The 12,762-nt window shown below is 61.2% G+C and overlaps 1 protein-coding gene across 4 annotated transcripts in view; it reads right to left on the bottom strand.

The window, feature by feature from the left end:
• The window catches only part of EPHB3 (EPH receptor B3), a 60,504-nt gene that overhangs the window by 13,289 nt on the left and 34,453 nt on the right, over positions 1-12,762 (bottom strand). For 2 of the 4 annotated variants that reach the window (XM_080409157.1, XM_080409159.1), the window contains exons 2-3: positions 1,222-1,286; positions 176-848 (exon numbers count right to left, since the gene is read on the bottom strand). In XM_080409157.1, coding sequence (XP_080265283.1) covers positions 176-848; positions 1,222-1,286 — 738 coding nt within the window. Of the gene's footprint in view, positions 1-175; positions 849-1,221; positions 11,888-12,762 lie in introns of those variants that run through there. The other 2 variants (XM_080409156.1, XM_080409158.1) reach the window with 1 other exon arrangement.

Here is a 12,762-nt window from a genome sequence, read left to right as displayed (position 1 = left end):
CAGATGCCGAGTCAAACTGCAGACCAATCCTCTGAGATACCACCCTGCTCCCTCCTCAGGGAGCCTGCCCAGTTTCCAAGCCTCCAAAAACAGACTGAGCTCAACGCAAAACCGCCTCCACTGCACCAACGCGTCTGTGGGGACAAGAGCCACGGTCACTCTGCCACACACATACCTTGGCACTGAGTATCCTTCATGGTCGGCTCATACCCAGCGGCACACGTACATGCTCCCACAGGTACCATCCACTCGCCGTCACCGTTGCAGTACAGCTTCAGGGGTACAGACACCTCCACCGCGTTGGGGATGCAGGTGCCTGGCGCAATGACCAGAGAAGTGGGCTCAGCCCCTGTTAAAGTCTCCGGGAAGATAGCAAAGCCAGCAATGGTATTGGAGCATTTCTTGTAGAAAGCCCGGACGGAGATGAGGGACATGCAGGCTCCCAGATCTTGGAAGGCCAGGTAAAAGCCATTCTTGGAGAGAGGGCCAAAGCTGCGCACCTTGGTGTTCACGCGGCCAGACTCCAGCTTGGAGAAGCTCTCGTCTGGGGCAATTGTATCCACTTTGATATAGGGATTCTCCATCCAGAAAGGGCTGTTTGCAGAGGCAGAATCCGTATCCGACTCATAATAGAAGAGGTTGAAGGTCTCTTTGCAAGAGCCGGGGATGTTGGGGATGCTGTTGCAGTCCCGCACGGTGAACTTCAGCTCCACATAGACGCGCTGGACATCCTGGCGCTGGATGAACTTGGTGCGAAGCCAGTTGTTCTGGTTGGCCTCCCGCACGTTGCACACCTGGTATGTGCGGATGGGGTTCATGGCCTCATCATAACCACTGACTTCTTCCCACTGCGAGCAAGAGGGGAGTGGGTTAGACCCCCAGCTGAGGAGACGAGTGCCACAGACAAAAAACACGAATAGCATGGGGTAGGGGGGACCAGGCAACAGTCGACAGGTAAGAGCAACAGCTGCACCCCCACCTGTCCCAACCCTCCTGGTCATCAAGGTGACTAACAGCAACCCAGGCGAGGGACCATGGTGCTCCCGCTCTGCCGGTGCAGTCAGGAGGAGATGGTTTCATGAGGCGTGAGGATAAGCAAGGGAGGGAACGGGGAAGATGTAGCCAGCCCTGCAAAGGCACTGGCAAGCAGCCCTGATTGCCATGGGGCCAGGGCCAGCTGTGCCCTTTGGAGGTTAAGACCAGGGCTGGCTCCAGACTTACCCCTGTCTCCGGATGAGTTGTCCATGCCAACTCAGAGGTCACCCACTTCGTGTCCATCAGGGTCTCTGGAGAGAGAGGGAGGAGAGAAAGAAGTAATTGGAGACGAAGGCCAAGATTAGAGGGAAAAAAAACAGGAGGAGGGGGGGAGAGGAGAGCCAAGCCTGACATTTCTGCGGAAAACAGCAACTTGGGGGGTGAGACGTGGTGGGAGGAGGGGGGAGCGGCGCAGACAGACTCCAGATTTCTCTTCTCCTGTCAGGAGAACAGGAAGAGCAAGGCGTCCCCGGAGAGCTGCGTCAGAGCAGGGAAGCGGCAGGATGAGGAGCTGGCCAGGTGGTGAGGGGGGGACGGGGACAAGCTGCCATCCCTGGCCACCAGTGCAGCCAGCCATGCCTCCCAGCCAGCACTAGGGGGGGGGGTGCCAGAGGAGGGAGACAGGGCACCCCCATCCGTGCCCTCCCCCTCTGCTTTGGCAGGGTGCGTATTTACTGTGGCTGGGGTTGAAAGGGCCCGTTCCCATGACAGGGCGGTGCGGGCCAGGCAGGTTTATCCAGAGGAGGAGGGACTGGCAGGCTGCTCTCCCAGAGACGCCCCACATCACTCATTTTACAAGAGGGGAGAAGAATTTGACCGTCTGGCCAACATTCCTGGAGCAGACTACAAGACAAACCACCCCGGCAGCATTCCCCAAACAGCCCCAGCCCCAGCCTTGGGGAGCAAGACGCTTGTCTGGGAAGAGCTGCAATTGCAGGCAGCTGTCGCTAATCCTGGGCAGAGCTGCACAGCTCTGCACAAGCACCACGCGCAAAAAGTGGGAGTGAAATACAAGGATGGAGTTCGACGACGACGCACTCCCGGGCCGGTGCTAATGGCCCCTCTTTGGGCTGGTGGCTCGGTGACCCCCACACTCCAGGGATGGCCCTGTTGGCTGTCTGGAGGGAAGTGGGCACCCTGGGGTCCTCCAGACCCTCTCCTGCCTTAGGGGGGTTTGCTGCAAGCGGGATGCAAATGCCAGAGCTGGGTGACAGCCCCCTGGAGACCCCGTGTGCTCAGAGGGGCTTTAGCACCTGCCCCGAGCAGGGCCCAGGACCAGCCCTGAAACGCCGAAATGCTGAGGGCATCCCCCTCCCCAGCTGCAGGCACGGCCCCATCCCAGACCCCACACAGCTCCCCGAGGGCTGTCCATCAGCCCACCCTCAGCCCACCCAGTGCCAAGATCCAGGGCAGGGAGCCACGGCTCCCCAGCCACCAGAACTGGCAGTGGGCTGGGAGCCACTCGCTCTCGACAGCTGGGGCACAGGGCGTGTTGGGGCAGCTCAGCTGTGCTGGACACCATGGCTCAGCCCCAGAAGCAAGAGGCAGATTCAGCTTCTTTCCTTCCACCCCAGGAAAACCACAGGTTGACCTGACCAGGGAGGAAGCATGGAGGAGGAAGGAAACAATCACGCATCGCGGGGTTTCAGATGAAGTCCAGCTGAAGGTAAATACCTTCGTCCTGTGTCCCACCCCAGGGAGACCCGTCAGCAGCTCCCGAGCCAGCACCCATGGATGTGAGTGCAACCACGGCGCAGATAAACAAGCACATTCGGGGATACATAGGCTCTCCAACCTGCTTTGCTGTTTGCCAGGATCCCAGCCCAACTGGCAAGCCTGTCTCTCGCCCAGGCTGTTTGCATGGAGAAAACACAGTCCTGCCGTGGGCCGGTGCACTGGCAATGGACACAGCACTGGAGGCAAAGTGAGGAAAACCCCTCACGGTGCCTGCTCCCCAGCCGGGATGGGGTCGGGGGACAGCACCTACAACAGGAAGGACAAACTGACACCAGCTCTTGTTTGCAAACAGGAGGAGCGCCAGAGGTGGTTACTGGACAGTGACTACTTACTGTTTCTCAAAAACACAAACTAGGGGCATCCAGCAAAAAGGGAGAGAAGGCAGGAGCCCTCCACCAAGCGGGTAAAGCAGGGGAACTCGTGGCAAGGATGCAGGATACGCAGGACACGGCCTGGGCACCCATGGGGCAGCCTTTGCCTGGTCCCAAAGCACTGCCCACCCAAGGGATGCAACAAACTGCCATCCCTCTCCCCTCCCCCCACAGCATCAACTACTAACCTCCAGCAGGGGCCTGAGCATGGCTCCATACAGCCACAAGACCTCCCTGAGACCTCGCTGCCCTCCCCAGCCCCCTGCGTGGGATGGCTCCCAGGGAAGGCAGCCAGGTGGGGACCATGGGGGAGCAGGTCACAGGGCAGGGCCGCCTGCACCTCTCCGAGGGACGGGCCCTGCGCTGGCTGCCCTAATAAGGGCACAGTGGTGCTGCGCAAGGGCCCAGGCACGCCGTGCTGGCGGCGGAGCCGAGCCAAGCATGTGCTCGGCGCTGACAGCGCGCCGCGATGCCAAGTCCCGGCACAGAGACCCCGCACGGGTCCAGCCAGCAAAGGGCCCCGCTCCCAGTGCGGGCAGCTGGGTGGGTGTTACCGCACCAGGGCTGGACCTGGCGGGAGGAGTGGGGAAGGGATGCCCTGTGCGCTCAGGGCCAGGACCGGTGTCGCTGAGCAGCCGTAGCGGTGAGTCAGGCCAAAGAGATGGTGATCTGGGTGGCAGGGTGTGCCCATGTGCAGGGTGGCACAAGGATGCCATGGCCAGCCACAGCAGAGCCGGGCCAGACCTGACCAAGCTTTGCTCCCCAGACCTGCCCAGCGTGTGTGGGAGCTCCTCTGAAGGCCAGTAGGCCCCACGCAGGCAGCCCTTGCAATGCTGGCCTGGCTCCAGGACAGGGCACATGGGCAGCCATCCCCTCCAGCATCGCCCTTCCACACAAGTGCCAGCCCAGGGCAGAGATGCGGCTCAAACAGGGGGCTTGCTGCCTGCACCCTAGTTTGGCAGCATCTGACCAGCAGAGGAGGGGAAAAAACTGGACAGAGCCAAGCCAGCCACTAGTGCAAGAGGCATGTAAATCACACAGAGAGAGCAGGCAGGTGAAGAAATAAAAATAAAATCACTGAGCGACTCAGCTAAAGGAAGTGGGCTGAGCACGGAGGGCAGCAGAGGTTTCCTGCAGCCGCGGGAGCGAGTGGGGCCAGGCAGGGTCAGCAGAACTCCCCAGCCCCTTGCAGCCTGCCACTGCGAAGGTCACGGGCAGACAGCCCCGCAGGCTGCTGCGTGGTCCTGGGGCTGGCGGCGGCATGCTGAGCTGAGCTGGCAGCAGCCGAGCCACAGAAACCACTCTCTGCCCTTTAAACTGCCTCAGAGATTTCATGGTGGCCTGGTACGGAACCCGTGTCCTTTCTTCAGCAAACATCGGATCACGCCAAGTGCTGCCCACCACCCCCCTCCCCCCAAAGGGCACATGCTAGCGTCCAGGGCCGGGGAGATGGGCAAGCGCTGGGTCTCAGTTGTTCAGCCAGCGGCAGCCAGCTGCTCTCTCCCTCTGGTACACAGCACCGGAGGTGGGCTCAGAGGTGGCACCGGCCACTTCCTGGCTCAGTTCAGGTTTGCAGGTGCTCTGGAAGGACGTGAATGGTGTCAGGGCTGGCCGAGCAGTGAGTCAAAGCCACCTCAATCCTGCACGCCACAGCAAGAGCCTGGTCCCATTAGTCAAAGGGAAATTGGCTCCCAATTTCGCCAGCTTGGGGAAGTCACCCTAAGGCTTGCTTTATCACTGTCTGAGGAGTTGTCCTCTACTTACCTTGCAAAGGCAAGGGATGCAGCAGGAGCCTTGCTACGCTCAGTGAGTGCAGCAGGCCATGGTCAACCCCATATAAAACCAGGATTTCTCGGGCAGAGTAGGATCCTGGGACAGGAAAAGAGCTTCATTCCTTGGACAGGGCTGTGAGCATTGCTCTGGCTGCCTCCTCCCTGCCCTGCAAAAATCTCCTCCCAAGCACATCCCAAGGTGCAAAGACCAGGGGTCTCCCGCCAGCAACCCTCCTGTCACCTCTGCAGTCCCCAGCATTTCACTGGGTGTTTGAAGCCCTGGAGAGGACCCATCTGGAGCTGGGGACCTCTTCCTCCCCATGCAGGGGCTCAGGAATGCAGTATGCATGGTCTGAGGCCAGTGAAAACGTTTGAACTCCCCCCCTAAGAGGCCCAGAGAGCCCGTCTCGCACTGCTGAGCGGCAGACGTGCGCGGCAGTGATGGCTGAGCCAGAAAAGGAGGGGGGGGGAAAATCAAAATTCTTTCAAGATGAAGCCGCTGGGGAAGACTCAATCGTCTCCACCAACCGGCTCTGATTTGAACGCTCTTGCCTTTGAACATGGGGACTGCCAGCTTTTATCAGGATGCGCTGGCAACACAGGATGCCAGCTCCTCGCCCTAACAAGGAGAAGGCAGCTCGTGCAAGTCCAGAGCATCCTGAAAGAAGGCAAGGGAGGAAAGTTAGTAAAGACACCCACACAGCCTCCCTGCAAACAGAGGAACCTGTTCTGTGACGTGCCCAGGCTCTCCGGGAGCTATGCACACCATGGCACCATGTCTGCAGGAGCTCAACGTGGAGTGAGTGGCCCCATGGCAGGCTCCGGTAGACAGCATCGAAGGCTGGGCCATTTGCCCCAGGACATGGCTTGGCTTCCACCATAGTGGCTGCTCACGGCGGTGCTGGATGTCTCTTCCCCTTGCCACCATGCCACACTCATCCGGAAGGAAAGGCAGCTTCTTTAGGGAGGCACTTTCAGTCCTGGAGACTGCCTGCTAGTCAAAAAGCCACCAAAAGGGGCATCTCCCCACGTATTTTAATTTCCTCCTCGGTTTTGAAGATAATTACGGCAGGATCGAGTGGCCTTGCGCGCTCCCCATTCAAGCACCTATCAGTACAATTAATCCCAGCACCGTTCTGAGCAGCGGCACAAAGGGCCTTTGGTGTAAGGTCCTTTATCTGGGAACAATGAGCTGCCTGTGGGAGAGAACCTGAGGTTGCACTTTTCCCGCTGACGAGTGTTTCCCGTACACAAAAGCCGAGCCACACAGAGCGCCCTGCACGCGCGTCAGGTCTGGGAGACCCTGCAACACGTTTTCCCGGAGCATGCCGCTCATCCAGATTCCTCCTCTTCTGGGAGGGTCCTTCTGCCCCTGACCCCAGCTAAACCCCATGGCTGTCCTCCTCCTGGGCAGCGGATGGCCCTGCTTTGAGGCCAAAGGACTCCACATGCTGCCTGCGAGGGGAAAGCACTCCTGCCCTGCTCAGCCCAAGGCAGAGCACGTGCTCCATGGATGGGGCACCCTGCAGATGGCAGCTTCGGAGCTGTCGGGTGCGCGGGAGGTGGCGTGCTGGGAGGTTTTGGCACTCTGCAGCCTGTCGAGGCCCCAGCTGCACTGCGGGGAGGGGAGGCTCTCCCTGATGCAGGTGAGAGCCAGGAGAGCAACGAGGAAGCCCGCAGCCGGGGAGGGAGGCAGCAGGCAGGGCACCCGCAGGGCTGGCAGCACGCAGGGTGGGCCGGGGGTACCCACGGTGGAGGTGCCAGGCGTGGGGTTCGGGAGCCTGGCAAAGGTGCCGGCAGCTGCTGTCTGCCAGCTCCCTCTGCAGGGACAGGGCTGGCAGCACCGTCGGCACGCTGCACAGCCCACGTGCCCTCATCCTCCTCCGGGAATCCCGCGTCTCCCGGGGACCCCTCCTGCACACCCACCCGCCCAAGCGTCCGGTGAAGGCCGGGGGGCTGCGCAGGGTCCCACCCCCGCCCTCCCCGGCTGTCGGGCCGGGCAGGCCAGGCGGTGCGGTTCAGCCCAAGGGAAGGGCTGGAGCGCTCCCTATCGCCGCCCACGCTGGGAACCTGTCCTCACACCGAGCAGGGCGCCTGCTGCTCCCCAGTGCCGAGGGGGGAGACGCGGGGCCGCCGTGGGAGCAGCCCCCCCGCCCCATCCCGCTCCAGAGGGATACGGGGGCTCAGACCGCCCGTGGCCACCAACGCACGCCTGCCCCTGGTCCAAGGCGAGCCCACAACTTGCCAAGGAACTGGGAACAAAGGCAAGAGAGGAGGGGAAGGGAAAAAAAAAATGGGGCCTGTATCACAGCTGTGGCCCTTCATGCCAAGGGCGTTTGGCCCATCATCAAAGGGGATCGGATTTGCTGAGGCAAATGATGACACATCCACTTCAAGCGGGGCAGGTTCTGCCTGCTGCTGGAGGCGAGCCACTGGAGTGAAGAAGTACTGTGGGCACTTAATAATAGACTCATTATTTCTGCATTATGGCAGGGCCCAGAGGCCCCAACTGAGATTAAGGCCCCTTTGTACACACCACGCACGCACAAGGGCAGGCAGTCCCTACCCCAGAGAGCCTGGCCAAAGAGGGGCAGCACCGGCTGGTCCTGGTACTATTGCCGGTCCCAGCCCTGCTGGCACCAGAGTAAGCTCACAGTAGAGCCCAAGATGCCAATTCCAAAGATGCTCCAAGGATGCATCCTCCATTTCCCAATCCCACATCTGCACCAAGGTCTAACAACCTCATGTGGGCAGACGGCCTCATGGCTCTGAGCCACTGGCGGGATGCATCTCCCTCACAGTCCCCCTCGTTTGACCCCAAGGCCCTGCACCTTCTGGATGGGCCAGATCCAGCTCCCAGATGGCCAGGAGCTGCCTGGCACACGGGATGGAGGGGGACGGGAGCGCTCCCTCCATCCAGCCCTGCCCCGTTGCCCACCCGCCGGCCGCTAACTGGCTGAAGAGGGTTTTCCGGCCGCGTGCTCTTCGCCAGGAGCTGTTTCCTGACGGCCGCGAGACAGACTGAAGCATGTGAGAGAGGACAGGTGCCAGCTCTGCGAAAAGCAGATCAAGTGGCAGCGCCTAGGATGCAGGGAGGGACAGGCATTTGTTTCCTCCCGGTCACGCACTGGGTCGAGCCAGGGAGGGCAGATTTCTGCCATTTTGCAAGCAGGGCCGTGCCAAGCCAGGCTCCAGCGCCTGCCAGCATGCACGCTGCATGCACCCCCCTCCAAAGCATGGTACGTGGAGCCTGGGGCTTTTGCAGGACAGCAGGCTCCTGCCCTGCAATCGCACGCCAAGGACACGTGCAGCCTGCTGCCTGAGCCCTGCCAGGTCCCGCTGCCAGGCCCTGGTCCCGCAGAAAGGCCATACTGACGCTGGGAGAGGACGCAAGCCAGCTGCCCGAGTCCAGCCCTGCACTGCAATTACTGTTCTATTAATACCGCGGGGATTTCGGATGTCAGAGCCCGGTGCGCCACGCCGGGGTCAGCTTGGCCAGGGAAGAGCTGCCATCCCTGCCCACGTGGTGAATGCGCTCTGGTGCTCCCTGCCTCAGCCTGACCAGGGGGAAAACCTGCTTTTGCTCTCTAGGCTGCAGGCAAGGGGAATGGACAAGACCCCACAGACAACATCTTGGCCCTGCCTGCTGCCAGACATGCTGCCGGCCTTGGAAGGACTGCTGCCTTCTCGGGACAGGCATGTCCCTGCCTGGCCCAGGGGAAGGGGCTGCCTGCTGCAGCTCCCCACCGTGGGGACACCGCGATTAGCCATGCTGGGCAGGCAGGAGCTCTATGGCCAGCAGACAAGACAGATTTATAGGTTGCCATCCCCAGCAGAAATGGCCACGCAGCCACCTTCCACTGCCACAGAAATAACTCATCTGATCAGGAGATGCCAGACCTGTTCAAGCCACGAATGCCATTGACCAGGACGTAGGCAGCAAATTGGCCTGCAAAGCTGCCTTCGTTTCTAGTCCCTGCTGTGATAGGGATGCTCCCACCACCTCCCTTCACAGCCCCATTGCCCTGTGGCCGTGGCTTCATGTGGCAGGTGTCCCCATGGGGCCACCAGGCCAAGCCGGGCCGGTGTGGGTGGATGGAGCTGGATGGAGAGCCCCAGAGCCCCAGGGGGAAGGAAGGGAACACGGTCAGTGCTGCAGGCCTGCCTCTGCAGGGCAACTGTTCGCGGCAGGCTGCGATCCAAAGGGCCCCTCTCCTCCCTCCAGCTCCGTTTTTTTTCCAGGTTGTACTTTTGGAAAGAGCCCAAGGAAGAAGTAATGATATTTAAAAAAAAACACCAACACCCCACCCCCTCCCCAAAAAAGGTTACTCGCTGCACATCCAAAGGTTCGCCCCACAGACAGGGTGGCTTGGCTGCCAAGCTCCATCCCATCGCGGCAGCGCGGAGCGGGAGTTTCTGCCAAGATCTCCCTCCTCTCTCCTGCCTGGGGCAGTTACCCAAATCTCCGCGCTGCTCTCCACTCGCTTCCTCGGCTCTCCTCGAGCACCAGTCCCATCTGGAACTGCTTAAACCCAAATATCCCCCCCTTCCCCAGCTCCCCCACCCCCAAAGTCAGATTCTTCCAGAGTTAAAACAAGCACAGAGTCAGGAGGGGGTGCCGGGCCGGGCTGACTCGCTCCTTCATTTCAGTTTAATTTCTGGGGAACTAGAATAAATCTGTTCCTGGCGATCGTTCAAGCCCTGCACATTTTTCTCATTAATAAAAAAAGGCCTTGGATAGCACGCCGCGTGTGCGTGCGCGCCTGCCGAGCACCCCCCTGCCCTGCGGGGTCCCTCCCGCACCCCAGCCCTCGCCGGGCAGGCGGCTGAGCACCCAAGGGACGAGCAAGACTGGTTGTGGGGGGCCGGGGGCGGTGTCCCCTCCCAGGGACACAGGCGGGTTTCAGCAGCCCTGTGCGATGCCACACCTCGGAGAGGAACAGAGAGGCCCCAAACCCCCCCCCGCCCCGCAGCTGCCGCAGGGCAGGAAAGCCCTGGCGGAGGGCTCCCCTGGGAGGGGGCGTCCCTGCTGCACCCCCTTCTGGCACTGCAGCCCCCGCCGGGCCCCCCGGGGCATTCCTGGGGAGGGGGCTGGGAAACAGGTGTTTGTCAACAGCTCCTGCCACATGCGTGAGAAACACCAGGGCCCGGCAGCACGGAGCTTAGTGACAGGCAAAAATAAAATAAAAAGACAACCCCCCCACCCCCACCGCAGGAACCCACCCTCCCAGCCCCGGACCCCCAGCCAGCACGCGTGCAGGGGATGGCCACGGGGCTAGCGCTTGGCCCTGCTGCCGTGCTCCTGCCTCTTCCCAAGATGGCTCCCTTTCCTCTTCAGAGGGGCGGCCATGCGAAGCCAGCTCTGGGCTCGCTCCCTCCCGCCTCGGGGAGCTTAGGCTGGATGGCTCGGTGGCATTGAGGGGAAACTGCCAGGGAGGGCCGCAGCCCCTCTGGAAACAGCAGTCCCACAGGAAGGGGATGCAGCCCTGCTCCCAAGCTTGGCCCCACAAGGCCTCCATGGCCGTGCCGAGGGCTGGATGGTACCAAAGCCCATGTGCGGGAGGCCGGGGCCTCGTCAAGCGTGCCAAGCCGGGCCCGCCACCCTACAAAATGGCTCCTGCTGGGCTCCCCACGGAGCCTGCACGGGGCTCAGCTCCGTGAGGGGACGGCTGATGCCCTGCCACCAGCCCCGCCCCAGCCTGAGCACAAGGCTGGTTTTTGAGCAACAACAACAATAAAAAAAAATGCAACAAAAAACCAAACCAGGAGTTCAAATGGGACCGTCCCACCCAGGTGGGAGTGCCACTGCATAAGGCTGCCGAGCTTTCAAGATGGCAGCCCATCATCAGGGGCTTGAGGCTGTGCCTGGGCTCCCTGCAAGGGGCTTCCTGGCTGTGGAGGGGCACCCCCATCCGCACTGTCCCCCAAACGCTTCATCTGGGAAGAAGCCCGTTCCAGAAGTGACACCAACGCATTACAGCTTCGACCCTGGGGGAAGCTCTGGGGCGACAGCAGCCACCGGCTTCACCACAGCCCGTGGGGACAGTCCCCCTTTCCCGGGGCTCTCCTCGGGGCTTGGCTGGCACCCACCCTGCCGCCTCTGCCAGCCGGGATCGGGGATCCCGACCCCAGGGCCGCCCCGGCACCCTTCCCCCAGCGCGGCTCCCAGGCGGAGACGCTTAATCCCGACAAACCAGTTTGACTCAGCACAACAGGAACAGCTACAATTTTAAAAACATGCAAGTCTGTGATTCAGATTGCTCGGGCTGTTTTAATTAAACGCCAAGCTCCCCTGCTCCAGTGGCAGCACCAAACGGCTCACGGAAAGAAAATGCAACAAACTGGTTTCCCCAAATATCTCTCGCAGTAAGTCATCACAACAAAACAAGGAGTTTCGGTTCATTCCTTAAAAACCAGAGGCCGCTATTCCCAATCGCAAGGGCCGGGCTGGCACGGCCCCGCAGCCGCAGCCTCGCCGGCTGAGCTGTGCGCGGGGGGGAAACGCAGGGCTGCAAATGGACCCCGGTGCTGGAACTTTTTGCTCTCCACAGCTCCCCACATGCTCTGCTTGACACAAAGGACGGCCCTTTTCCCCGCCTCGGGAGCACAGACGGGGCGGGCTTCCTCCAGCGGAGCTTTTAGCAAAGAACGGGAGATTTAATGAATCCAGCGAGAACAGCGCAGCCCCACGACCTGCTTTCCCTCACAGCCCTACCCCAAGCATCAATAAAACAGCAGGGCTAACCCACCCACCCACCCCCACCCCCCCACCATCACCCCACCGAGAAACATGCCATTTCAGTGAAAAGTAATTAAACAGAAAGCAAATATCCTTGCCAAGAAAATACCTGGCAGTTCCAGTACAGGGATCAATTAAGCAGGGGTTTGCCGGTGAAGAGAGCGTGGTCAGCCTGTGTAATGCCTAGCTGGGGACTGGGAGTCACACATGGGCAGAACCCAGATAAGGAAAATTCTGCCCCCCCCCCCCCCCCCAAATCCTCCTGCTCTGGGGAGTTTGGTCTTTTGCTACAGCCCGAGTCAGCTCAGGGGCTACGTGCAGAATGCAGTGCCTTTGCACCAGGGCTCATGGGGGAGCACATGGGAAACGCCAACTTTACACAGAGTCCCGTGCCCAGAAAGGCTGCTCAGGGCAGGAGCTGCCTGGGAGAGTGGCTCCTTGGGAGAGCAGGTCCAGGTCCCAGCCCTCCCAGCCCACCGGCACCTCCAGAGTGAAGGGCAGATGGAGCCTGCAGCCGTCCACGCTCCCTCAGGCCAGGGTGTTTTGAAGCCTGGGGTTTTACCCCCGGACAGTCGGCAAGGGCCTGGAACGCAGCACATTCCCCACGCTGTTTCACTGTGTCCGCTCCCCACAGGGCCTCTGCTCCCACAGCCCCGCCGGGACAAACTCCTCGGCTCCAACCCCTGTGCTGGAGAAAGGATCCGCTGTTGCCCCCGGATAGAGCATTCCTTCTGCAGCCGGCCTGGGGACTGCTGAACCGGAGAAGAAAAACACATTGTGACTTCAAACAGACCCAGCGCACTTACAGGATCTGGAGAGAAACCATTTTCTCCTCGGCAGCACAAAGCCCTCACTGAGCTGCTGCCGAGCACAGCTTTTCCCCTCCACCCCCGTGGGGCCTTGTAAAGAAACCCAACTCCCTGCCGTCCCCCCGGGAACGAGCAGTGCCATCCAGCCCCGAAGCTCCCTGCCCTTCCAGCTGGGCACTGGCCGCAAGCCCAGCCTGTCGCCCCCTCAGAGGGGACGGAAAGGTGGCCAGGTCTGGGGACCGCTCGCTGCCGTTGTCTTCAGGACATGCACGCAGATTTACGGCCACACCAGATTTACG

The sequence above is a fragment of the Falco punctatus genome (genome assembly GCF_963210335.1).
Source record: "Falco punctatus genome assembly, chromosome: 13".
Lineage (NCBI taxonomy): Eukaryota > Metazoa > Chordata > Aves > Falconiformes > Falconidae > Falco > Falco punctatus.
Note: the sequence above shows the minus strand (reverse complement) of the source record. Positions and strands in the feature narration are given on the sequence as shown.